General features: G+C 54.8%; 7 protein-coding genes across 7 annotated transcripts; 4 read left to right on the top strand and 3 right to left on the bottom strand.

Moving 5' to 3' along the window:
• Positions 1-568: 568 nt before the first annotated feature.
• COL26b_002188 (uncharacterized protein) lies at positions 569-3,328 on the top strand (the record flags this gene model as incomplete). Its single annotated transcript, XM_053175116.1, has 1 exon — positions 569-3,328. The coding sequence occupies one exon, from the start codon at positions 569-571 to the stop codon at positions 3,326-3,328; it is 2,760 nt and encodes a 919-aa protein (XP_053041060.1).
• A 286-nt stretch (positions 3,329-3,614) lies between these two features.
• Positions 3,615-4,236, top strand: COL26b_002187 (uncharacterized protein; the record flags this gene model as incomplete). The annotated part of the gene is made up of 2 exons (XM_053175115.1): positions 3,615-3,719; positions 3,784-4,236. 2 exons carry the CDS (start codon positions 3,615-3,617, stop codon positions 4,234-4,236), a joined length of 558 nt encoding a protein of 185 aa, XP_053041059.1.
• Positions 4,237-4,502: 266 nt separating this feature from the next.
• COL26b_002186 (uncharacterized protein) lies at positions 4,503-5,702 on the bottom strand (the record flags this gene model as incomplete). Its single annotated transcript, XM_053175114.1, has 2 exons — positions 4,503-5,461; positions 5,546-5,702. The coding sequence occupies 2 exons, from the start codon at positions 5,700-5,702 to the stop codon at positions 4,503-4,505; spliced, it is 1,116 nt and encodes a 371-aa protein (XP_053041058.1).
• A 1,962-nt stretch (positions 5,703-7,664) lies between these two features.
• On the top strand, positions 7,665-9,305 carry PDH1 (ATP-binding cassette transporter CGR1; the record flags this gene model as incomplete). The annotated part of the gene is made up of 3 exons (XM_053175113.1): positions 7,665-7,748; positions 7,863-8,640; positions 8,692-9,305. 3 exons carry the CDS (start codon positions 7,665-7,667, stop codon positions 9,303-9,305), a joined length of 1,476 nt encoding a protein of 491 aa, XP_053041057.1.
• An 881-nt stretch (positions 9,306-10,186) lies between these two features.
• Positions 10,187-11,149, top strand: COL26b_002184 (uncharacterized protein; the record flags this gene model as incomplete). Its single annotated transcript, XM_053175112.1, has 2 exons — positions 10,187-10,240; positions 10,394-11,149. 2 exons carry the CDS (start codon positions 10,187-10,189, stop codon positions 11,147-11,149), a joined length of 810 nt encoding a protein of 269 aa, XP_053041056.1.
• Positions 11,150-13,801: 2,652 nt separating this feature from the next.
• COL26b_002183 (uncharacterized protein) lies at positions 13,802-15,807 on the bottom strand (the record flags this gene model as incomplete). Its single annotated transcript, XM_053175111.1, has 4 exons — positions 13,802-14,099; positions 14,182-14,779; positions 14,832-15,473; positions 15,660-15,807. 4 exons carry the CDS (start codon positions 15,805-15,807, stop codon positions 13,802-13,804), a joined length of 1,686 nt encoding a protein of 561 aa, XP_053041055.1.
• Positions 15,808-18,852: 3,045 nt separating this feature from the next.
• Positions 18,853-22,089, bottom strand: COL26b_002182 (uncharacterized protein; the record flags this gene model as incomplete). The annotated part of the gene is made up of 3 exons (XM_053175110.1): positions 18,853-19,333; positions 19,400-21,555; positions 21,610-22,089. 3 exons carry the CDS (start codon positions 22,087-22,089, stop codon positions 18,853-18,855), a joined length of 3,117 nt encoding a protein of 1,038 aa, XP_053041054.1.
• Positions 22,090-23,208: the final 1,119 nt, after the last annotated feature.

The following is a 23,208-nucleotide window of genomic DNA, read 5'->3' as shown; positions in this document are numbered from 1 at the left end:
ACGGATGAGGGTAGGTGAACAAGATGGTAGCGATGACAATGGTAAAGCAGGTATAAGAGAGCCTGTAGAAAACTTAATAGCTCTAGCAAAGGAAAGATAGGAGGTCTCATCTATATCTGAGGTTGAGTCATAGCCAGGGTCGAAAGTACCCCAGTGGCGCAGATCGAATAGCCATCTAATGGCTGACATGTTATCATGATTAACGCTGACGGTCCTCCAGTGACTTTTGTCTGCCTCCGAGCGTCCTTCAAGTTTAAAGAGTCATTAAAACGTAGCCCGAAAATATCACTGTAAAGCGCCACATGTTATCTCAGTTTTGTCGGAATATTTTGAAGATCGTAAAGGTTTACGGATACATTCCTCAAGGATAGCAGCTGAATGTCAACGTCCTTAACCCCTGCAGCATCCCCGATTTCAGCGACCCACACCCCTGCATGGGGAAGGTTCAGCTGCAGCCCGATAAGATAACACTTTTTTCCCACCTCCAAACTTTCCCGCCGACGACAGTCACAACGCGACGACGCCATTGCCGAGACACATTGCCATTGCAAAGGCGCTATGACCCGCGATGTCGGCCGCAGCTTCTAAGTCGAAACCTCTCAAGTCCGCCTTCGCAAACAAACGAAAACAGGGTCCACCGGGCGAGAATGGCGGAAACGGTGGAGGTGGTGGCGGCGGTGGATGGGCTGCGAAGCGCGTCAAGATACGCCAAGACAGGGAAATCGTAGCCCAACAGTCGGAAGCGGCCCTTAAAGACGGAGAGCTGGATCTGCAGGCATTTCTAAACGCGCGCGAGTTCGAGATTAAGGCCCTCGAGGAGAGCATGCGGCACACGAAGGGCGAGGCTACGAGCCGCGCATTCCAGCAGGTTCCCCGCGGCATGCGACGGCGGACGGCAAGTCACAACGCGAAGAGGGTCCCGAAGAGGCTGCGTAGGAGGGCCCTGAAGGAGATGACGGAGGACAATACCCCTGTGGTCATTTCGCGACGGCGGAAACCCAAGACGACGAGGGCGAGGATCCGCGCAGAGACGGCGAAGAGGCTCGGTTTCCTGGCAGAGAAGAAGAGGAGGCGGCAGATGAAGGCTGCCAAGGCGAAAGCACAGGACGGGGAGGCTGCGGGGGCGACGAAAGTCACAGTCACGACGAGAGCGCCGAGGCCAAAGATCCGACGGAACGAGCTCAATGAGCCCCCGAAGCGGAAGTCGAAGTTCAGGAAGCGCCAGATCAACAAGACCTGGCTGCCGACGCACCTGTGGCACGCGAAGCGGTCGAGAATGACGGAGCCGAAGAACCCTCTCTGGAGATTCGCCATACCCCTGACGCCGAACGAGAAGACATACCGAGCGACGCATCGTGCGCAAGGAGAGAAGGGCGTGGTTGCGTGGGATACGAGTTACACGAGCACGATTGGTCTTTACGGTTCCGCCAAGAGCGTGGAGCAAGTCTTGCGCAAGATTGGTATCGCGCAGGAGAGTTGCTGGAACGATAGGGGAGCCATGTGGAGGGCTGGCACACGGCACTGGACGGGATTCTTGAGCAAGGAGACGAGGCACGACAGACGGGATATCTGCCCTGCCTCAATCATCTGGAACCCCGAGGCTGTATCAAAGCCTTCGGCACCGGAAGGCGAAGCGCAGTCGAGTAAGACTCAGAGACAGGTCTTTCTGAGAGTTCATCCCTCTGCATTCCTCGAGGTCTTTACTGAGCTTCTTCGGCTCGTGAAGATGCATACCCCGAGACCATACATTGAGGACCTGAGATTCGAGATTGGAAGTATTGAGCTTACCGGCCCGGCGTCAACAGAGACACTCCTTGGTATCCTCCACCCATACCACACGAAGGAACAGTCTAAGGAGAAGCATGCGGAAATGTTTGATAGCCTCACCAGTGTGATGAGCCCAGCAACACTCCCTGCAAACGCCACGCTTGGGTTTTCCGTCTTGGATCCTCGTCTTCGATACCCCCCGAAGAGAGTCAGCCAGCCTGACCCGGATGATACCGTGGCGCAAAGCAAGTCTCTGGATTTGCTAGCAAAGTGGCCATCAGATGTGGACCTGAAGCCTTACGGTCTCTTTCACAGAGACTCCCGTGCCTCGGCAACTAACCTGCCTTCCCAAAAGTCAGTAGACCGACGTAAAGGAGCAAGACGCCCAGGGACCGTTCTTGAAGTCTCTGACGTCGACCCCCCTATCCCTGTTCTTCTGTTGGCTTCACGTGCAGGCACAGGCAACCAAGTACAAGGCAACTGGACGCTCCTCGCCCCGTGGAGATGCATCCAGCCCATCTGGCACAGCCTCGTCCATTTCCCGCTGTCTTCCGGCGGGAACCCGCGCTTCTCTGGCTTGAATGAGATCAGGCAAGTAGCATTCGAGCGGAACCTACCGTGCTTCCCTTTCGACCACCTCGGCACCAGCGCCGGCGCGGAGTGGGAGCTCGAGGAGCGTGCCAAGCGGAAGCGTGAATGGGAGCGACGGCCCAAGAGCAAGCGAGTCGCGTGGGAGTCGCTGGACCTTGGAGCTGGACGAAAGGGTGAGGTTGGTGATGGCTTTGCCTGCGACCTCGAATATTTGTTCAAAGAGAGCAAACCTGAAGCGCAAGCTGCGCCATCTTCGGACGCGATGGACATGGACGAAGCGTCTCCTGAGAAGCAGGCACCCGAAAATGCAGCCAAGGAGAAGTCGCTGCAGACGCTTATCAGGATTCGAAAGGAAACCTTTAGAGCATGCACAACATTGCCAAACCCTGCACCACTTCCCCCACGCTCCATCATCTACGTCAACATCTCAATGCTCAGCCGGGGCGTCGCCACCGCCTGTGCCAGAATCTACCGCCTTCCATCTCGTCCTCAACCCGCCCAGCCAGCCTCATCAGTGGAGGTCCCGGCAACCGTTCCTCCCCCGCTAAAGTCCATCAACGGCCTGCCGGTGGATTTGCGCAGCCAATGGCTCGCAACTCTTCCCACCACGCAGGCGAAGCCATCATCGAGTCAACAGCAGCGTCTGCCCCGGAACGCAGACCTGCAGACCCGCAAGAAACTCCTCGCCCAGACGCTCGTGAGCGCCCCGCCCCCGGATGGCACGCAGCAGAAGCCGAACCAGACAGACATGAACGGACACCCGCTAGTGCCGAACGAGGACGACCTTATCGGCTTCGTCACGACGGGCGCGTACTCCCTTAGTGAGGGCAGAGCGACGGCCATGGGATGTCTCTCGGCCGAAAGAGCTGCAGATGCTCTGAGGAAGGGGGGCAAGAGGGAAGGCGTTCTGTGCATCGTGCGAAATGCGGGGGAGAGCGTCGGATGGATCGCGCGGTGGGATGTACTGTGAGGGAACCCCGGCATCGTGGGTCACACATTGGGAGATTTTATGTCTGGAACCTGCATCTGCGCGTGCAGCAGGATCAGCGCTTCCCGCTGCAACTGTGAGGCGTGACGCAGAGGGGCGTGGGAGCTGCAGCGTCGCTACGTACAGAAATCGCAAGGGCGCGATTGACCAGAGGAAAGGCGGGTAGGAGATGTAGACTAAGGGATGTATACCCAATCAATATCCCGATAACAAACTTCAACCATCATCACGATCAGCAATTTAAATGTTCAACTGCAAAGCCAACATAATGACACTAGAATTCCCCAAGCCAACCTCCATCACCGGCGGATGCCTCTGCGGCTCGATCCGCTACCGCGTCAACTTCCCTCCTACACACGACTTCATCTCGGCCGTAAGTTCTCTCTCCATTATCCAAAGAATGTAGAATCTACAACCGTGCCTAACCCGTTCAACAGTGCCAGACATGCCAATGCACCCAATGCCGCCGAAGCACAGGGTCCCTCTTCTTCCCAATCCACATGGTGCCCAAGTCCGCCTTCACCTTCCTCACGACGCCCACTCCCCCAACGCTGAAATCGTTCCGCGCCACGCTCGGGGCAGAGCGCTGTTTCTGCGGCGACTGCGGATCGTTCCTCTTCTGGCGGTCTGATACCTCGGACACGATCGACCTGGCGGTCGGGTGCATTGACCCCGAGTATCTGTTCGGCGAGGAGCAGCGGGTCTCAGACAACACGGCCCGTGAAGCCGGCAGACAGGGGAAGAGGAATGAAGGCTTCGGGAGGGCGTTGGCTGAGGCGGTGACGCACATGTGGTGCGCCAACGAGATTGCGGGCGTCACTGACGGCATGCTGCGAGGCAAGAAGATGGAGCAGGACTCGAAGCACGGGGTGGTTCTGTACGAAGACTGAGTGCGAGATTGAAAAAAAATCAACAGTTAATTGTTTTGTAGACAAGAATACTAATCTGTCTGAACAAACGCTGGTGGTATACTGCTTTGCGTGGGCAATGGGCTTTAGACAAGAGGCCGCCCCGACATAAAAATAAACAAAACTCCTTTTTGTACCATGAAACGCCGTCATTATATCCCAGTCGGAGATTTACCGCTCCAGGTGTTGGTGATCCGCCACAAGATTCGTACGGGCTCTATCAGAAAGTGATATCCCAGGTAATCACCTCAGTCTTCCTCACTGACTTCGCTCTCCTCTGCGTCGCCGCTGTTCGCAGCCTCAAGCTCCTTCTCCAACTCGGCTTCGAGGTCGTCCTCAAGCGCGTCCTCGAAATCCGGCTCCGAGTCCATCTCCATCTGGCCGTGCTCGAACTCGACCTCCTCATGATGCTGCTGCTGCTGCCGCACCTGGTTGTTGACGGGACTGGGCAGGTTGAAGTCGGGGAACGGCACTTCGTCATTGTCCGACTCGCCATCCGCATCGTCCGCCTCAGAGTCGCGCAGGAAATCGGAGAAACGCCTAATGTTGATACCCTGGGACGGGAACGCGGGCGAGAAGTCCGTCTTTTTGTTCTTGTTCTCGTCGGGGTACTCTATCGTCAGACCGAAGTCGTCGTCATCGTCGTCGTCTTCCTCGTCGGATCCCATGGCCTTGCGCGCGGGCTTCTCCTTCTTCGGCGTCGGCACAGCAGCGGGTTTCGGCGGCGGGGCCGGTGGCGCGTCGTTTGTCGGGAGCGCGAGCTGGATGCTGACGGGTTCTTTCTTCTTCTGCTGCCGGGGTTTCGCGGGTGCTTTTGGTTTCGCCGCAGCTGCGGCCTTGGTCTTTGGCTTCGCCTGGGGCTTATCTTGGGCGGCAGAGGACGAGGCGTGGGGCTTGGCTGGTGTCGCGGTGATGGACGTGTCGAGCTGCTCGAACTGCTGGCGCAAGGTCTCCGGGTTGTCGTTTGAGGGCGTGCGGGTAAGGTTCATGTGGAAGGCAGAATCGACCTTATCGAGGATGAATGCCTTGCGGGCTGGATCGAAGTAGAGAATGTATTGGTTGTCGTCCATTGTGCGAGTGCCAGCGTAGGCGTATGTTCCGCCATCGGCACCGGGAAAGGAGAGGTCAAAGTTGGATTTGGAGCCAGGCGTCTCGGGTTTTAGCCTTGCTGTTGCGGGCTCGGAGGGGAGATCAGGCTTGTGATTATCTGTGTTGAAAAGGCTGTATCAGTATTCGTTCTGTGATCGCGAGACCAAGTCAGGCCGATTGGAGAGCTGGGAGGGCTACGTACATCGTACGGCGGTAAAGACATCCTTCTGGGTGCGCCCGAGGAGCGTGTCGCTTAGGATGACAGGGTATTTGCCCGTCTTGGTCGGGTCGATGAGGCCATTCAAGGCGCCGCCCTTAGGGGCAGCCTTTTCCCTGTGGTTAGGGCGAAGAGCCGACATATTGTATGCGTCTAGCGTCTGTCGCAGGAGAAATCGCGGTCGTGAGGTGATGGGAGAGTTCGGGAGGAAGACGGAGGGCTGTCGATCGTATTGGAGAATGGGGAGATGGGTCCTTGTAAGATACGGCGTACGCAGTGGAAGCGGGCTAGGGGGGTCCCTTCCTTCCGCTAAAGTCTCCTGCGAAGTTTAGAATGTTCCGTACGACGCTGCGGGCGGAATGGCCGAGACCGCTGGTGAGTTGCACCGCTAAGGCAGGTCGACTAGGATCTTGGCGGGAGAAAATGTGGTGGGCAATCAAGGCGGATAAATGGTTCAAAATGGGATTTCTGGTATTGTTTTCGAGGTTGGAGAGAGATGAAGCACTCTGATGGCCGAGGAGGGTTGGGTACAGGCAGATGCGTTCACCGAATCACTGCCTCTCTTGTGCCTCATTTCGCCGCGCCTGTGCGTGTGAGACAAGCTGACGCTTGTGTGTCTTAATCAGCAACGACAACAATAATAATAACCTTTGGGGGTGTCTGAGCCTCCTGTCACTCTCATCCCATGGTAAAGTGCGCTTACGCCATTCGGCCAGTTGAGTTTGAACAGTCGGTCCATCAAGGTTGTGCTGTCAGGGTCTTTGCATCCTTACTTGGTAAGTATTGTAACAACTTCGTATTTGAAGACAAGCTTTTGTACAGATACTGCAGTATAAGGTAGGTAGGTATGGTGATGAAAAGCTGGTTCTCAAGGAACATCCATTCTCCGTCGCGCAAAACAGACTGAAGAGGGAGACCAGCAAACAAAGACAATTCACGGTTGGCACTCTGATGCCAGGAAAGCTATTTTGCTTGGATATTTGGTTCTCTTACCGTCTCGTTGATAACAGATGCCCATCGTGAGCTGGCCTGTACATGATGGAAACACGGTCTCGTGAGGCATCTCGCTGTTTACAGGCCCAAACTGTCCAATTGCGTGCCAAAATCTTACAAAGTAACCTTCAGCCCATTAATTGACCGTGAAATGACTTACTCTGGGGTGAGTGAGTGTCTCTAAGTACTACCTCATCTTAAAACGGGACTGTTGCAACGGCGCGATCTCTGTGAGCTGAAGCAACGGCCCCAGATGGGCGATAAGATCAAGTTTAGGTATCGTTGCCTTATCAGTTGCCCGCCGCTAGCCGAGGAGCCCGCCGGGTTTTACTCGGACGGAAGCTCCTCAGCAGCTCGTGCGGTACAGCCAGGGGTCTCAGCAGAACATGCCTCCCCACATTCCTCCCCCAACGTCGCCCACTGGTGCCCAGATTACCGTCAAAGCTCCCCCGCCCGCGGCCCCAGGCAAGGGAGGAGAAGCACCCACGGGTGTCCATCGCAGTGCAGTGAAGCCCGCAGCGAGCTCCCCTCTGTTGTCATCATGGCAGGCCAAGGGTAAGCGCACACAACCTCGGATCAAGCTGCCACACAAGCTTCGGCAGAGAGCGGCAAACCGTTTCCCCTTCCACCTGAGCGAGACTGGACCTGCCCAGAGACCACCCAGAAACAGCTCTCTACCTTGAGAAGATATATCTCCAATTCCTCTCCCCGAAAAAAGCTTCTCCTCCCACTTTGACCCCATCTTCCCCTCAGCCTTGAGTGACCTCCATTGAGAGAAAGAGAGCGAGAGACAACCTTGAGATTGGCACAGAACAAAGATACCCCTCCTCTCACAGTGGTATCTTGACCTTCTTTCATCTCACCTCCCAATCACAACCAATTGACCTGCATAATCTCCTCCCAGCTTGCGGTCATGTCTGCTGCGCTCAACCGAGGTCTCAGGACAGCTTCCCGATCGTTGCGTCTCCAATCGCGAAGCGTCCGTCTGGCTACTCCTCTCCGCGCTGGCGTCGCCTCCACTAACTTTGCCGCTTTTCCCACGACTCGCTCCGCTTCTCAACACTCCTCCAACTTTTCAACCGCATCTGCCAGACAGAGCGCTGCACCAGCCATGGCCGAGTCACGAGAGTACGACCCCGAGATCAAGGACATTGCTTCCTACGTCCAAAACTACAAAGTCGACTCCGACCTTGCTGTAAGTATTCCTCGATGCTCTTCTCAAAGCTCCCTGCCCGCCGACCCGCTCTACTGTTCTTACCCCGCGTCTCAACCGGATCGCCGCCGCTAACCGCCACTCTCGTGAAAACAGTTCGACACAGCACGATGGGTTTTCCTCGACACTCTGGGCTGCGGTCTTGAGGGCCTGCGCTTCAAGGAGTGCGCCAAGTTGCTGGGACCTATCGTCCCTGGCACCGTCGTCCCCAATGGCCCCAAGGTCCCTGGAACAGACTTCCAGCTGGACCCCGTCAACGCTGCTTTCAACATTGGTGCCATGATCCGCTGGCTCGACTACAACGACTGCTGGCTTGCTGCTGAATGGGGTCACCCCTCAGACAATTTGGGTGCCATCCTCGCCGTTGCCGATTGGATCACCCGTACCAACAAGGCTGGCGGTAACATTGCTGGCGGCAAGCAGTTCACCATCCGTGATGTTCTCGAGGGCATGATCAAGGCCCACGAGATTCAAGGCTGCCTGGCCCTGCTGAACTCGTACAACAGGGTCGGTCTGGACCATGTTGTCCTCGTCAAGGTTGCCAGCACTGCTGTTGTCTCCAAGATGCTCGGCCTCAACGAGAAGCAGATCGCCGACGCCGTCACCCAGGCCTGGGTTGACGGTCAGAGCTTGAGAACTTACCGCCACTCTCCCAACACCATGTCCCGCAAGTCCTGGGCTGCCGGTGATGCTTGCCAGCGTGCCGTCAACCTGGCCCTCAAGGTCATGAAGGGCGAGCAAGGCATCCCCACTGTCCTCTCTGCCCCCGTCTGGGGTTTCTACGATGTCCTCTTCAAGGGCAACAAGTTTGAGTTCCAGCGCCCGTACGGCAGCTATGTCATGGAGAACGTCCTCTTCAAGGTGTCCTACCCTGGTTAGTGTCACTGTGCCTTGCTTCTTCGACAGCACGACTGATCAAAAATAGCCGAGTTCCACTCCCAGACTGCTGTTGAGGCGTCATCCAAGATCCACCAAAAGCTTAAGTCGATGGGCAAGTCCGCCGCCGACATCAAGGGCGTCACCTGCCGCACACACGAGGCCTGCATCCGCATTATCGACAAGCAGTTCAAGCCCATGGACAACTTCGCCGACCGTGACCACTGCATCCAGTACATGGCCTCTGTCATGCTCGTCTTTGGCCGTCTCGAGGCTACCGACTACGTCGACGGCAGCGAGGCCGCGACATCCCCCCTCGTCGAGTCTCTGCGCCAGAAGATCAAGTGTGTCGAAGACCCGCAGTACACCAAGGACTACCACGACCCCGCTCTCCGCACCATTTCCAACGCGTTGACGGTCGAGCTGAACGACGGAACCGTGCTCGAGGAGGTTGTCGTCGAGGCGCCTCTCGGACACCGCCTGAGAAGAGAGGAGGCCAAGCCTGAGATCCTGAAGAAGTACAAGAGACACTTGGAGCCTCACTTCGATGCTACCAAGGTCAAGCAGCTTGTCGATCTTGGCTTGGACCCCAAGAAGCTGGAGGCCACTCCTGTGGATGAGTATGTTGACCTGTACGTCAACAAGAACAGCAAGTTCGTCTAGGTGTTTGGGATTGAAAAAGGCAATTGGATACTATAGATGTCATTTCTCTACAGGATCTAGATATGAAATATTAACGATTGGATGCTTGGCGATTACACTGGAGCCTGTACTGAGAACGGAGTTTTGGTGACACTGGGCAACAAGGCTGCCGCCAGTGCATTTGTCTGGCTGCCTCCAAAGGAAATATACAATACGAGACCAAGAGCATGTTATCGGTCAAGGCGGCACAATTTAGTTCGTGGCTGACGAAAACACGCAAAAGACCTGCAAAATTCCCTCCCGACTCGGACAAGTGCTACTTTGAATGTCGAGAACCCGCGGGTCTCTGCAACACCGCCCTCCGGGATTCATCAAGGCATGATTGGCTGAGTCGTAAGGGAAACGATCGCCAAGCCCCGTTCCCTGAGCTGGACGGGCTGGGCGGATTCGTCCAGTGGACAGTGGGCTCTGTCAGTGGATGATCCCCTAGGACGGGGAGACGGCTAGCTCGGTACGCGGATTGTTTCGAGTTTCACAGGCCAGACACTTCCGATATCCAGCATGCTGCAGGCCACTCAGGCAATGTGACTCTGCCACCTGCTCAAAGTCCTAGTCCTGTGTTACCTAATCCGCACTGCCACTCACTATCAGCTTGGCCCTCCACCAGAGCGCCACCTTAGTCCGTCTCGTCTCCTGTCGGGCTTTAACCGCAATCCGACATATTTGTTTGTTCTGGAAACAACACTTTGCCTCCAGATTTTAGTAATCGGACCTCTCGTGCCGCTGACGACGATAAACCACACTGCTCGTTTTTTCCTACCGCAAGCTCATCAGAAATACACGACCTCATTGCGCAACCCTGAAAGCCGGTCTTACTCAAGTGGGGTTATCCAGCAGGCAACATGGACAGACAGACAATCATCGAGACCAACCGGTCGCTGCGCACCATCAAGAATGTACGTCTCGCAACACTTGATCGTCGGTTTTGTGGAAAAGAGTGGAAAAACCGGTTCGGGCTGTCTGAACCGTGTTTGACGCAAATTCATCCGCCATCCGCCATCCGCTTGCTCCGGGCGACACAAGAACCTTGACGACTGACCTTTTATCAGGAACTCGAGAACCTCCTCGAGAAGGGCGTAATCACCGAAGAAACCTACGACAACATCCACGCAACCCTTCCCTCCGAGACCCCTCTCCACGGCGCTGCTTCCCGTGCCGCTCCCAACGCCTCTACTCCCGTCCAGAACAACCCAACTGCTCCCCCAACCAACGCCATGGCCGCTCTCAATGTCCAGCCGACCGCCTCTCCGGCGCCGCCCTCTTACAACCAGACGGGCCCCCCGTCGCTCCCCTCCCGCACTCCGGAGAAGCCTATCCTTGCGCACGCCCGCGCGTTGTACCGTTACGCCGGTGCCGATGCTCGCGATGTCGCCTTCGAGCGGGACGACCGCATCGCCATCCACGAGTACATGAACCAGGACTGGTGGATGGGCAAGAACCTGCGCACCGGCCAGGAGGGCATCTTCCCCAAGACGTACGTCCTTGTCGAGCAGGACTCGGCCAAGGGTGCTTTCGCCCCTCAGCCTTACGCTCCTCCGCAGGCCCAGTGGGCTCCTCAGCAGCCGCAATACGCCCCTCAGCAGCCGGTCTACGGACAGCCGCCGCAAGGCCCGCCGCCCCAGCAGAACCCGTACAATGCCGATGCGCCGCCCGCCGCTGTTGCCAACGAGCAGACCAACACCGAGGGCAGCGGTGGTGGCAAGGCCGGCGAGATGGGCAAGAAGTTTGGCAAGAAGCTCGGTAACGCGGCCATCTTTGGTGCCGGTGCGACCATCGGTTCCAACATCGTCAACAGCATCTTCTAGATGTGTTGGTTTGGTCGAAAATTGGTGTGTAAGACAGTACAGCTTGCTGTCGATGAACCTACCTTGCTAAAATGTAGCTGTGGGAGGTTGACTTGTTTTTGTTTCCCCGGACGCACTTCCTTCAAGGTGCAACTTTGAACCGGGCACGGCCGCTATTTCTTTTGGCTGGAGACTTTTCATTTTACCTTCCGGACGAGACTGCTGCACGGGAATTGCGCTTGGCACACTCATTCACATAAACTGGGTTGTCTAATGGGATCATGGGTTTCGGCGTTTATTGCATATCGGGTATTTCACTATCAAAAAATCATCAACATAAATACAGTCCTATCCTTGTGATGTGAAGACCGTGCCGCCTCGACTCGTTGCATCTGTTTCCGGTATTACATGGGCAGTTTCGTGTTAATTAGCCCATCGTATGACCTTACAGAGGAGGAAACCCTTCCGACCTTACGGGGCTGATTGGGTCATCAGAACCAGGACATCGTCTCTTCGTTGAGAAGGGATCCCTTGTAAACAGAAATGGCCTACCCGCGCTTCACACGCCCAATCATCGCCCAAGCCTCGGGAGAATGTCGTCTGAGTGGTTCAGCGTACACACACATACGCTTGACACAGAACACCATCACCTCTCTCACAATATTCATACTGCATAACGCGGAACCGCAGAGCCTAGTGCATCCGAGACGACTCCTTCCCTCTCCCCCATTCTGTCACCTCGGTTCGAGCCGGACGGTTGAAGGTGTCATGTTCCAAATCACACATTCATCCCCGTGGGGAAGAGGATCCATCATCGAGAGACTGGCTACCTGGACAGGAGTCATCCAGGTACAGAAGCAACTTCACCATCACAGCCGGATTCTCTGTGTCTTCGTCGTTGCCCTGACTGCCGCTATGGCCGTTTGTCATCTCATCCTTGCCATATGCATAACATTCAAAAGATCCGTGGGAAGAACAATAGGCAATAATCCGCCGACATGGCAGTAGAGCTTGAAAACGTAGAGAACGCATACCCAAAGGACGGACGAAGCGGCAACTTCCATCGCCTCGCCCTGTGAAGTCCCCGGAAAACTGTATCGTGCAGAGGGCTACACATAACTTTACCAGAAGCTCGGGGCTCGGTGCAGCGACAACACCGCGGCAGCCATTTTATGCGTTTTCCATGGCACGGAAACTTTTCGACAGGATTATGCTTACAGCCTTTTTTTTTTTTTTTTTTTTTTTTTTTTTAAAGGAACTCGAACAGAGAGGGGAGTACAGGGGACGTTGTGGCATGTTGTCGCTTTGCTCTGCCTCGTCGGCATTCATAATGCTCCCCCATCCGAGCGTCTCGAAGGAATCGGTGTTGTTCTTAAATCTCCTCCCCCGCGCCCTCCACAGATGACCTTGGGGAGAACATGGGTCAGCCTTGCAGTGTCCACGGCATGAATTCGCATGGAGTGGTCGGGGGAGCCTTGACATTTGTTGGTTATATTCTTAGACTTTGAGCTACCGAGGCTGCGGACGAACATGTGCTGCTTTGGGTTGGGCGAGACGCTGATCCCCCACCCCCCACCACCTTTCTCAAGGGCGGGGAGGGCGCCCGATGTCTAACTCAACTCTACCGCCGTAGTCGTTGTTTGGATACTGGATTGGCGCGGCAGATGGAGGTGAGTTTGTGGCTGGACCTTTTTTTGGGTGGAGGGAATGCAAGTACGAGATATCATGGCAACTACCGCCTTACATGAGATCATGACAGAGCTTTGAATTGGCGTTTAGTAGGGATAGTTCATTTCGTTCTCGATATAGGGTCTTTTGGAGGGGCGGTTCGTGGTTGGAGGTGGCTTCAAACCTTGCCGCGTGGTCGGTATTCGGAGTGTTCGTTGAAATATCGCAAACATGAGATACCCTTCTTAGACCAGAGACTGGATGAGCTGATAAATTCAGACCTCGGTGTTCGCATCGTCGGTATTCTGAGGTCGCTTCTCACGTCACATCAATGATCATGGGGGGGAAAGAGTAAAAGAAAGTTGGTTCATGTTGTCTAAACCCGAATCATCGCAACAGCCGTGTCTGCAGGTATCTTAGAGCACACGACCATCGTGAAGAGATGAGCCGGTGAGTAAGGGTATCTCCACAAACGCGCGTACAGCACACAAAGACTATAGGCGTCGTGAACGATCTTGAATTTCCCCCTCCACCATCGAAGACATGAAGGCAGCCAAAACCCGGAAGAGCCAGCCGCTTCAAGCAGCCGAACCGCCGCGTTCGTTCGCCCACTCTGTTCCCCCCGTCAAATCATTATAGGGACTTCAGACCGGGCCTGAATCCCTCCTCGGAAAACCCCGTAATGTACACCCTTCCGGCTGAATTGACACCCTTTGCCCCCAGCTCGAAGTAACTTCTCTCCTCTCCTGTTTTCTCTCTCCGCATACAGCCATGAGATGCGTGCACAACACCGTAAGTTCCTTTCCCGTGACCAACTTGTGCCAATCTGTACTGTCCAATCTGTCGTTTCTTGAAACCTCCCCCCTTTTCTGAAGTTTATGTGGTTTGATGGGGAAATTTCCTTTCTCTACATCGGCCTGGCGACACCAACGGGAGTACCTGAAAGGGGAGAAAGATTCTCATCAGCACTTTTTGCCCCTGTACGCGTCCCGGTGTAACACAAGATCAGATAGCCCTACCCAGCTTCTCGTCCTGCCACTGCGGCTTGTCATTGTTCCAGTACTGGTCGTCGTCGTCGATGACCTTGGCAGGCATCGCGGGCTCGAGACGGCCGGCGGTCCACGCGCGGATCGGCTTGCCGTACTTGTACATGACGGGAAGCAACATGGAAATGCCAGCAAGAGCAGCGCTGTAGATGCCAAAGTTCTTGAGGAATCCAAGATCTTCGATCCAGGTGGTGACGTTGAAGGACATGATGAAACCGATGATAAGGCGGGCGGAGGAGACGTTGACCAAGACAGGACTGTACGACATAGATGTTAGCACTTCAAGTTTCAATGAACGGCAGGGGAATAACTCGAATCATCCCGAGCATAATCACGCACCCAGCGAATTGAGGATAACTCTCAACCAAGTAGACAGCAAAGATGGTGTTGGCAGTCAAAAGACCGAAACCAATCAAGAAGATGGAAACCAGCACGACAATCGAAGGCAGCGTTCTAATGTTTTCGGCCGCGTAACCAAACAGCAAAGGTCCGACGATGGAGGCCAAGAGGGGGAACACCAAGCTGACAAGATGACCCTCGGGCTCGCGACGACCTCCGTTGCGCCTCGCGAGGAAGTTGGAAATCCAATCTGCGACATAACCGCCGAAGAACCAGACGAATGGCGATGCAATGACGATAGGAATGACAGCGAAACCAAGCGTCTCGAACTTCCATCCTGCAGCGATGAGAATCGACGAACCGACCTGACCAGCAGCACCCTGGAGAGACACGAGGATGGAGTTGATCATGATGACCCAGATGATGTTGGGGAAGACAGTGGTCTTGAGCATGTCCCAGATAGACTGCTTAGCAGCCTTCCACTCGTAGCCGTAGTTCATGATGCCGAACTCGTCCCAGTTGGAGCGCGGGCGGAAGGCGGACTCATCGATGCGAGGGCGGGTTTCGCCAGGGCGAAGAGGATAAACCTCCTTTCCGGCTGCTTCGTGTTAATGCTTGAGTTGACCAAAGGGTCAGAAGCAAGTGCTTACCAAGTTCATCGTTGCTGCGAATCCAGCGGGTCTCGGGAACGAGGAGGATAAGGCCGATCCAGGCAATCACACCAACACCAGAGGTGATCCAGTAAATGAAGCGCCAGGTGAGGCGGGAGACGATGATGGGAGACATAATACCCAAGCTGACAATCAGGAGACCCTGAGAGGCGCCGACGGAGGCAATGGCCTTGTTTCGCTGGTGGATGAACATCATGTCCTGGATGATGAGAGGGATCAAAGCCTCAACAGCACCGGCGCCGAAACCCTGAAAGCAACGCGCGGCAAGATGGCTGGGAAGGCCCTGAGAGAAACCAGCCCAGAGACCACCAGTCCACGCGAGGAAGCCAGAAAGAAGCAGCACGGGGCGGCGACCGATGGCGATCGACAGCGGCACCAGGATGTATGAGCTGAGACCGTTGACGAGCAGCGGCACCGAGGCGAGCAGGGAAACCTGCCACAGCGGGGGGCCACCGAGACCCGCGAGAATCTTGACGGGGTCAAGGGCGATCTCACCCGGCTTGTTCAGGGCGCTAATATCGATCTGTGAAAGAATGTGGGGGTCGATGCCGGAGTACTCAAGCACGAACACGGGCACCAAGGCGCCGACGATGATCTCGGCAGCCAAGGCGAGGGAACCAACTGTTGGTGGTTAGCGTCAGGACAGCTGATGGCAGCTCTTGGTGACCTACAGAAGCAGAGCGCTCCGATGGATGTCCATTTCCTCCAGTTCGGCAAGTTCAAAGGATCTGTTACCCCATCGTGTCAGCATCAGTGTCGCATAATCCCCGTCATCCTGGTCTTCCACGCTCAACATCGCAAACTAACCCTTCGGATCCGGCGTGGGCATCGGAACATATCGAATGACTCCTCCCTCGAACAACTGCGTCGTTCCAACCACCTGGGCATCGGGGGACTCAATCCTGCGCACGGCAAGATTCTCCGTTGACTCGGTCCAGCCGCTCTTTGCCGCCATCTTGAAGGTCCTGTCCAAGGCACTCTGTCAAAGACGGGGTTTTCGAAAGTCGTCGTGTGTAAGACGGAGTCCGTAACCAAGTGTGAAAGACGATCTATTTCCTTTTCGCTTATTAAATCATTCGCATCGAAACCAGTCGCTTTCGTATTCCTCCCGGCGGAATGTTGATATGTTCTGTCGGTCTACCCAGAAAAGCAAACGAGGTGCACCAAATGCGATATCCTTCGAGGGGGGTTTGGAATTATAATCGATGCAATGCCCGCTTGGTCTTGGGTGCCGTGCGTGACAGACAGTTGGCAGGCGCGAGGTGCGAGCGCTCTGTCATAGGCTGGCCGCGGTTAGACGAGCAGCCTAATCTGAGACGAAGGCCCGATGTGTGCAACTGCGCAACTGTTTGAGCGCACGGAGCACTTGTATGGGGGTTGAGAAGGGGATAGACTCAGCATTGCCTCTTTGGTCAACTCATGCGGTGAGTTGAGGGGGAATGATGATGTGTGGGTGGGCAGACAAGGCATCGGATCGACTTGATCCTGGTATCACATCCGTGGTGAAGGAACCCCCTTTTGGGTAATATGCTATCCTGGTTTCTTGATTGGCAACACTCGGATAACTCTGAGGGAATACGACTCTGTTCCTCTTGTCCCACAGAAACAAGCAAACAAGAGTATGGAGCCCGAGTCGATCACCCCGCCGAAGCCGTGCAAACCAAACAAGTCCATTTCCGTCTCTGTGAGCGTCTCTGTGAGAAATATTAGCAAATCTTGGAGTTTACATGAGCGTAGGTGCCCGAAAGAGAAAGTCAACTCGTCGCATCGGCCAACGGGAGGCACGTATGACACAATTCGCTCCAGTTTCGAGGATGAATGCTACCCAAAAGGGGCATAAAGCTACCCATCTTTTCGCCTCCGGGCAGAGAAAGGCTCTGGTCATCGGCTCAACACTGCGAAAGGCCCGGCCTTGCGAGCAACAATGGCGAGATGGGACGGCAACAGAATGACGGCGACGTCGACCACTTGGCCGGCACCCGTACCGCCACAATCCCACTCTTGTAAAACCCTCAGATACGGCAAAGGGTTTTGAGTTGTTGCGATGGAGGGGTGCGAAGACCTCGAATTGGTGCGAGCTGAAACACCAACAAGATAGTCTATGCAAGGTCAACCCTTGTCCTCCGGCCTTGAGCCTCAAGGAGTCCACCCCGGGAGGGGCGGCAACCTACTGCGGACCAACCGTAGCCCAGCGCTCGGAGAATTCAACCACCTAGAGTTAATTTCAATAAACCGATCAGCTCTTGACCCATTCCACTTACCCCATATTCTTGGACTGAGGGTATGGAACAAAGCCCCAAGAAGTGACCGCCGGCATGCATTCGCCTTGGCACAAACGTCAAAATTCTCGATTCCACGCCGGCCGAAGAGTCAATCGTTTGCGGCGATGCGACGCCAAGTCTCCTGCTCACCCGTCACTGATCTTCCAAACGTGCTTCGACGATCCATCACACACGTCGCTTAGAGCGCGTGGACCACACTTCTCATCCGCAGTCGCGGCGCCGCCACACTCGGCCCGCTTTCACAAGCTGCCGTTTTTGGGACGAGCCTCGGGCGAAATCTTCGAATTCCAAAAGTCAACTCAACAGTTAGGCAGGTGGCTGGTGCGCCTACCACCGTCGGGTTTGACTCGGGTGCCGGCTTCGTATTACTCAGGTTCGCGAGGTGATTTGTATCAATCGATTCCCGGAAACAACAAGATATGAAATAATATCGTCCATTCGTCTCTGGTCTTGTCTCGTTCGCTAACCGGCACTATATCATCCGCCCGTCCTGTGTCATGAGATTCTCCCATCCGTCCGTGATCGTAAATAGGGCGCCATGGAAAGTCCCATCGCTTTCCAGCTTGGCTATTCAAGTAAAGCCCAGTACCAAATGCTGCTAATGCAGATCAAAACCAATGAGTATTTCCATGCCTGGTATAGTCCAAGACCGCTAAACTCCAGTGAACACCTTATCCCAAGGTATCTGTGTGCCCCCCCCCCCCCCCCCCCCCCCAAAAAAAAACAAGAAAACATGAAAAAAAGCAGTCGAGAAATCCCGTCCTCCATCTTTGTTTCTCGTGGTCCCATCCATCCCTAATCGGGAGCCAAAAATGCAAGCAACGCAAGTAAGCTGTACGACAGCTGGTCCTCCTCGGAAAACGAGGTGGTCCTGCTGTCATCCGCCCACACCCTCCGCAAGTCGTGCGAGAAGGGATTTCAAAATGCCAATGCCAAAACCTTCCGTTCCTGCACTACCGTCCCCTGCAAGGCTTACCCAAGCCTTTTCCCGATATCCAACCCCTCCCGACTGCCGAATCGAAAGAAAGGACCAAATCCTGGTATGTAAGACTGTGGTATCTGCGTCGCGATGTCGAACGGCCTGCCCATGGTAGCAGGTGATGACCCTGTAATAATCGGAAAAAACAAGTCTTGATGTAGAGGTCCCATGATTAAAGGAAGAACGTTCCCCTCCCTGTATGATGATGATGATGCCGAACCACCAATGCAATATCCGGTCGAAAGACGATTTGCACTCAACGGTCGTGAAAAGACATATTATGAATCGAAGGCTGAGTTTGATGCAGCTGAGAGAAAGTCGTGTGCTTCGAACGTTGATTTGAGAATGATGCCCCCTGCCAACCAACCAACCGAGTCGGGCTGAGATTCCGTTCTCAAAGCCGCCGTTTTGTACCACTCGTGAAAGTCCTTTTATGTTTTCGGGGTCCCAATGATGAGAGAGAGAGATGAAAGAGAACGATGTATATGAACTCCAAACTCCGAGTCGCCGGTTTGATGCAATCTTAAAGCCGTTAATCCGTAGTAACTGATTCGTAAAAAGGCGCGTGCCTCGTTGTGTTCATGAAAGTATTGTGTGGTACCAGGTGAATGGTAATCACAAATTAGGGGTGAGAATGAGTAGAGGTGTTGGGTGGTGTCGTCGAGGGCATCTCCAAATTTGGTGGCCCTCGTGAGTCATGCCGTGTTGCATGTTTGACGCTAGAATTTCGATGTTGGGTCTAGCGATGCCGAGGACGATCAGAATGATCAGAGTGTTCTGAATGATCGGAGTGATCAGAGTGCTCCGAATGATCCGAATGATCCGAATGATCCGAGTCGTGGTGGTGGTCACTATGAATGGATTCCATATCAGAGCTGTTGCTAGAAGCGCTGGATGAATCCTCGCCAGTCGTATTGGCCTTGGAGTTGATTCCTGAGCTTCCGGGCAGGATTGTCGACGAGTCAAGGCTAGTGTATCCGTCCGAGTGCCCATCCGATTGCTTCTTAGGACCGAAGTTGGCCTTCTTGAGGAGTTTCTGTGCCTTCCTATTGGCAGCGCGAGCCTTCTCTGCAGCGCGTTCGGCCTGCACTTGCTTCTCCCACATTGACGCGTACCGACCATTGGCGTTAACAAGCTCCTCGTGAGTACCCTTCTCAGCAATGGTACCGTTGTTGAGGACAATGATTTGATCGGCGTGCGTGATTGTGGATAAGCGGTGCCTGGTGTCACATGTTAGCACATCCGCCTATTGAAAAGCCGGCAATCACACAAAGGGAAAAGCTCACGCAATGACTAGCAATGTGCGACCCTGGCCCAAGTGCCCCAGCTTGTCCTGGATCAGCTGCTCGGTGTGGGCATCAAGAGCTGAGGTAGCCTCATCCAGCATAATGATCTTGGGGTTCTTGATGATAGTTCGGGCAATCGCAACCCGCTGGCGTTCACCACCACTGAGCTTCAATCCTCGCTCGCCGACCTTGGTGTTGTACTGGTCTGGGAATGACATGATGCGGTCATGAATGCTGGCTGCTCGGCAAGCTTCATAGACCTCTTCATCTGTGACACCCTCCCTGGCATACTTGAGGTTGTACATGAGTGTCTCGTTGAAGAGTGTGGTATCCTGGGGGACGACTCCGATGAACCTTCTGACCGAATCAATAGTAAGGTCCTTGACATCCCTGCCGTCAATCTCGATGCTTCCTGAGGTTGTGTTATAGTAACGGAACATAAGGCGGAAGACTGTGGATTTACCACCTCCAGATTCGCCGACAAACGCGGTTGTGGTTCCAGGCTTGCATTCGAAGTTGAGATCCTTAAGCGCCTTGTTCTTCGAGTCATAATTGAATGCCACATTGTTCCAGCGGATGTTGCCGTTGCACTCAGTCAAAGGTACGGCACCTGGCGCATCAACAACCGTAGCCTTGACCTTGAACAGTTCCAGAAGGCGCTCGCCTGCGATGAGGGACTGTTGGATGGTGCGGTAGAAAGACGCAAAGATATTGAGTGGCGACTGCAGCTGGTTTAGATACGTCAGGAGAGTGACGAATCTGCCCACATCTGTGGTACCACTAGTAACCTGGTATGCTCCAAAGACCAATACGACACTGAATCCGAGGATAAAGATGCAGGCCTGGATGACGTTCATCCGGTTGACACCCCACGCAACCTTCTTTTCGGCGTCTTGGTAGGCGGCAATAGCGTCTCTGTAGCGACCGAATTCCTTCTGTTCAGCGTTGAAGTATTTGACCGTCTCGTAGCTCATAATTGAGTCGTTCTTCACAGCTTCTTCCTCTCTGTCGGCGTTTGACATAATTCTCCTCTGGTCGGCCCGAGTCTGCGCCATTCTTATTGTGAGAAACAGGTACCAGAATGTCAAGCAGCTGACGATTGCGGCGTATGTCGGATCGAAAACATAGGCGAAGACGGAGATTGCGAATATCAAGTCGATAGTCATGGGGAGGACGGAGAATGTCGCCTGCTCGAGGAAGGTGTTGATCGAAGCGCCTTTGTTGAGAGCAGACAGAACCTCGCCAGTTCGTTTTCCCAGGTGGAAATCCAGGCTAAGGGAGTGTACGTGCTCAAAGGCCGCCGTCGTCAAGGCCCTGTAGGAGTTCTGCGAGATCGGCACCCACATTATGGCGCGGAACGCATCCAGAAGCATTCCCTGGCCTTGCATGAGCCGCAGGACGACGAAAAGAGCCAAAACACCCCACGGTGATTCGCCTTTGCTCAGCTTCGTTGTGAGCAAACCCACAATCAATGGAACGAAGACATTGATAGCTCTCTGCGCGGCGAGATTAACGCAGCAAAGACAGTAGTACAGCTTCAGGCGAGGGTTGTCTCGAGGCCACTGGTACTGAATGAAAATCTTGTAGCTGCGTACGTATTCCCACCAAGTCTTGTGGGGGGCCTTGTCGGGTCGATAAAAGCCGGGCTCTCGAACGTCCTTGACAGCGGCGGCCTCTGCAGCACCGTTAGTGTTGCCAACAAGGCTTCCGTTCCGAGAGCTGCGCAGCGATCGACCGTTAGCATCCCGGCCGGTTTGACTGCTGTACGATGTTCTGGAACCGTTCATGAGAGGCGTGGTCTCGTCAGCCCGCGCAGAAGAGCTCAACTCCTCAACCTTGTCGTCGGCCTGCTGTCGGGGCTTCTTGATCCAAGCAGCGGTGTAGATGCCAACAAGAGTCATCATAAGAACCAGGCGAACGACATAAATGATGAGGTCGACCAAGTCCCACTTGGAGGCCGGAATCTCTTCGACACCATGGGACGTCTTCAGGTACTGAGGCTCCATGATCCAAAGAAATGTGCAGACGCAGATCGTGAATTCGCCGATTAAACCAAGTGTCCAGGTAATGAAGTGTGATATCGTCGGGCTCGTGCGCCATTCGAGAAGGGTGATGAATACGTAGAGGTACAGGTTCGGCGAGCCTATGAGGTAGACCTATGTCAAATTAGCTGCGTGCCATGAGGGTGGAAAGCGCGGGGATTGGCATACGGCCATGCTCTGCGATTCCTCCCACCTCTTCACTCCATGCTTGGGCAGTCCGGCCTTTTCCAATTCCTCAACAACATGGCTAATGTGTGCTATGCCATTGGCGATGAAGGAGAAGAATACGGCAAGAGTGATCCATTTGAGCCAGGCTTTTGAAGTCGGGGACATGTCGGGACCGATTCGTACGCGTTGATTTTCGTCGTCGTCGCGTCGCTTCTTCTTCTTGGTCACAGGCAGCCTCTTACCGCCAGGACCCAAGATGTCCGTCTCCACCTTGGACTCCTCCTCATCTTTTTTTGCCGTGAGAACTGTGTAGGTCGCGGCTGATCCGATGAAGATGATCAACAAGACCATAGGATATAGAATAAGGATACTCTGAAGTATGCATGCGGGCCAGGAGCCATCGCGGCAGGCATTTGCCAACTCGTCGTGGCTGTCGCTGTTGTGCCGAAACAGCAGCGGCGGCTTCTCGACACCATCCATGGTGTGGACTATTTGGGGGCGATGAGGTCAGATGTCAGAAATAACAATACAAGGGAAGAGCTTCCCCCCTGTGCGGGATGAGGGAAGGAAGGAAGGAAAGAGGAAAAGGAAAGGAAAGGAAGGAGTAGCCAGACAAAACGAAAGCAAAAGAAAAAGGTGAGGCAAAGTTGCGGTGCGTGTCCCTACGTAGGTACGTGGGTAGTCGAGTACTCACCAATTCGTGATCCGGGGATGTATGTAAGTGGTTGACCTCACACCATTGCCTCTTGAGGTATCCAGTGAGGTATCCAGAGCTGCAGGACACTGCACCGGCGTGGTCCCCGTGGCAAGTTGCAGCCGGAGCGTCGTAAGGGAAGTGGGAGCCCACAGAGACAAGAATCAGACACGAGATCTCGTTTCGGGACCAAGATGTTGGAGCAGAAGGCCAGTGACTGGAGACCCGACTGGGCTGGCAGGCGATTACCCGCCAGTCTAAAAGGTTCTGGGTCCTAAATGGTACCGGGGTGCAGGTAGGGGTCGATGGGCGCTGAGAGCAGGGGGGTGTCGTGCAAGCGTGCGTTCCCAAAGGCTCGTGGTGCCGGGGGTGCAGGTCGAACCCACAGGACCACAGGGCAGTACAGAAGGGCCCTGTTCAGTTGGAGTAGTGGTGGGGTCTGCTGACTTGCTCAGTGGCGAAAAGCCACCCGAAGTCCCTGGCAGTCGAGTCAAGACTTGTCAGATACTCGGCGGCCGAGGACTGTAGTGGGGCCTTGTTTCTTGGTGGGCTTTTAAATGCAAAGCAGAAGCGGCTGTGCTCCGATCTGAGGCAAGAGATGGGATAGGCGGCGCAGGAGAGGCAATGGCGAACTGGACAAGTCCTGCTGAAAACTTGAAGCTTCGTTGTAGGCCTCCCAGGACAGGAACAACTTTGGTACTCGGAGTGACAACGGGAGGGAACCCGGGCGGCGCAAGGAAACACGCCTGAAAGCTTGTGACTGGGGCGGTTTTGGCTGAGGTGCGAGGGTGAGGTTGGAGAAGGACCTCGGGTTCGGAGATGGATGGAGCGCGCCAGCGGTGGAAAAGCAGGCTCAGCTACCGAAAGCCGGGGTTGGTACCGGGTTAGTTGTATGTGTGGTTGGA

This window comes from Colletotrichum chrysophilum, assembly GCF_026319265.1.
Source record: "Colletotrichum chrysophilum strain AFK26 chromosome Unknown scaffold_10, whole genome shotgun sequence".
In the NCBI taxonomy this organism is placed as follows: domain Eukaryota; kingdom Fungi; phylum Ascomycota; class Sordariomycetes; order Glomerellales; family Glomerellaceae; genus Colletotrichum; species Colletotrichum chrysophilum.
This window is presented reverse-complemented; position numbering and strand designations above follow the sequence as displayed.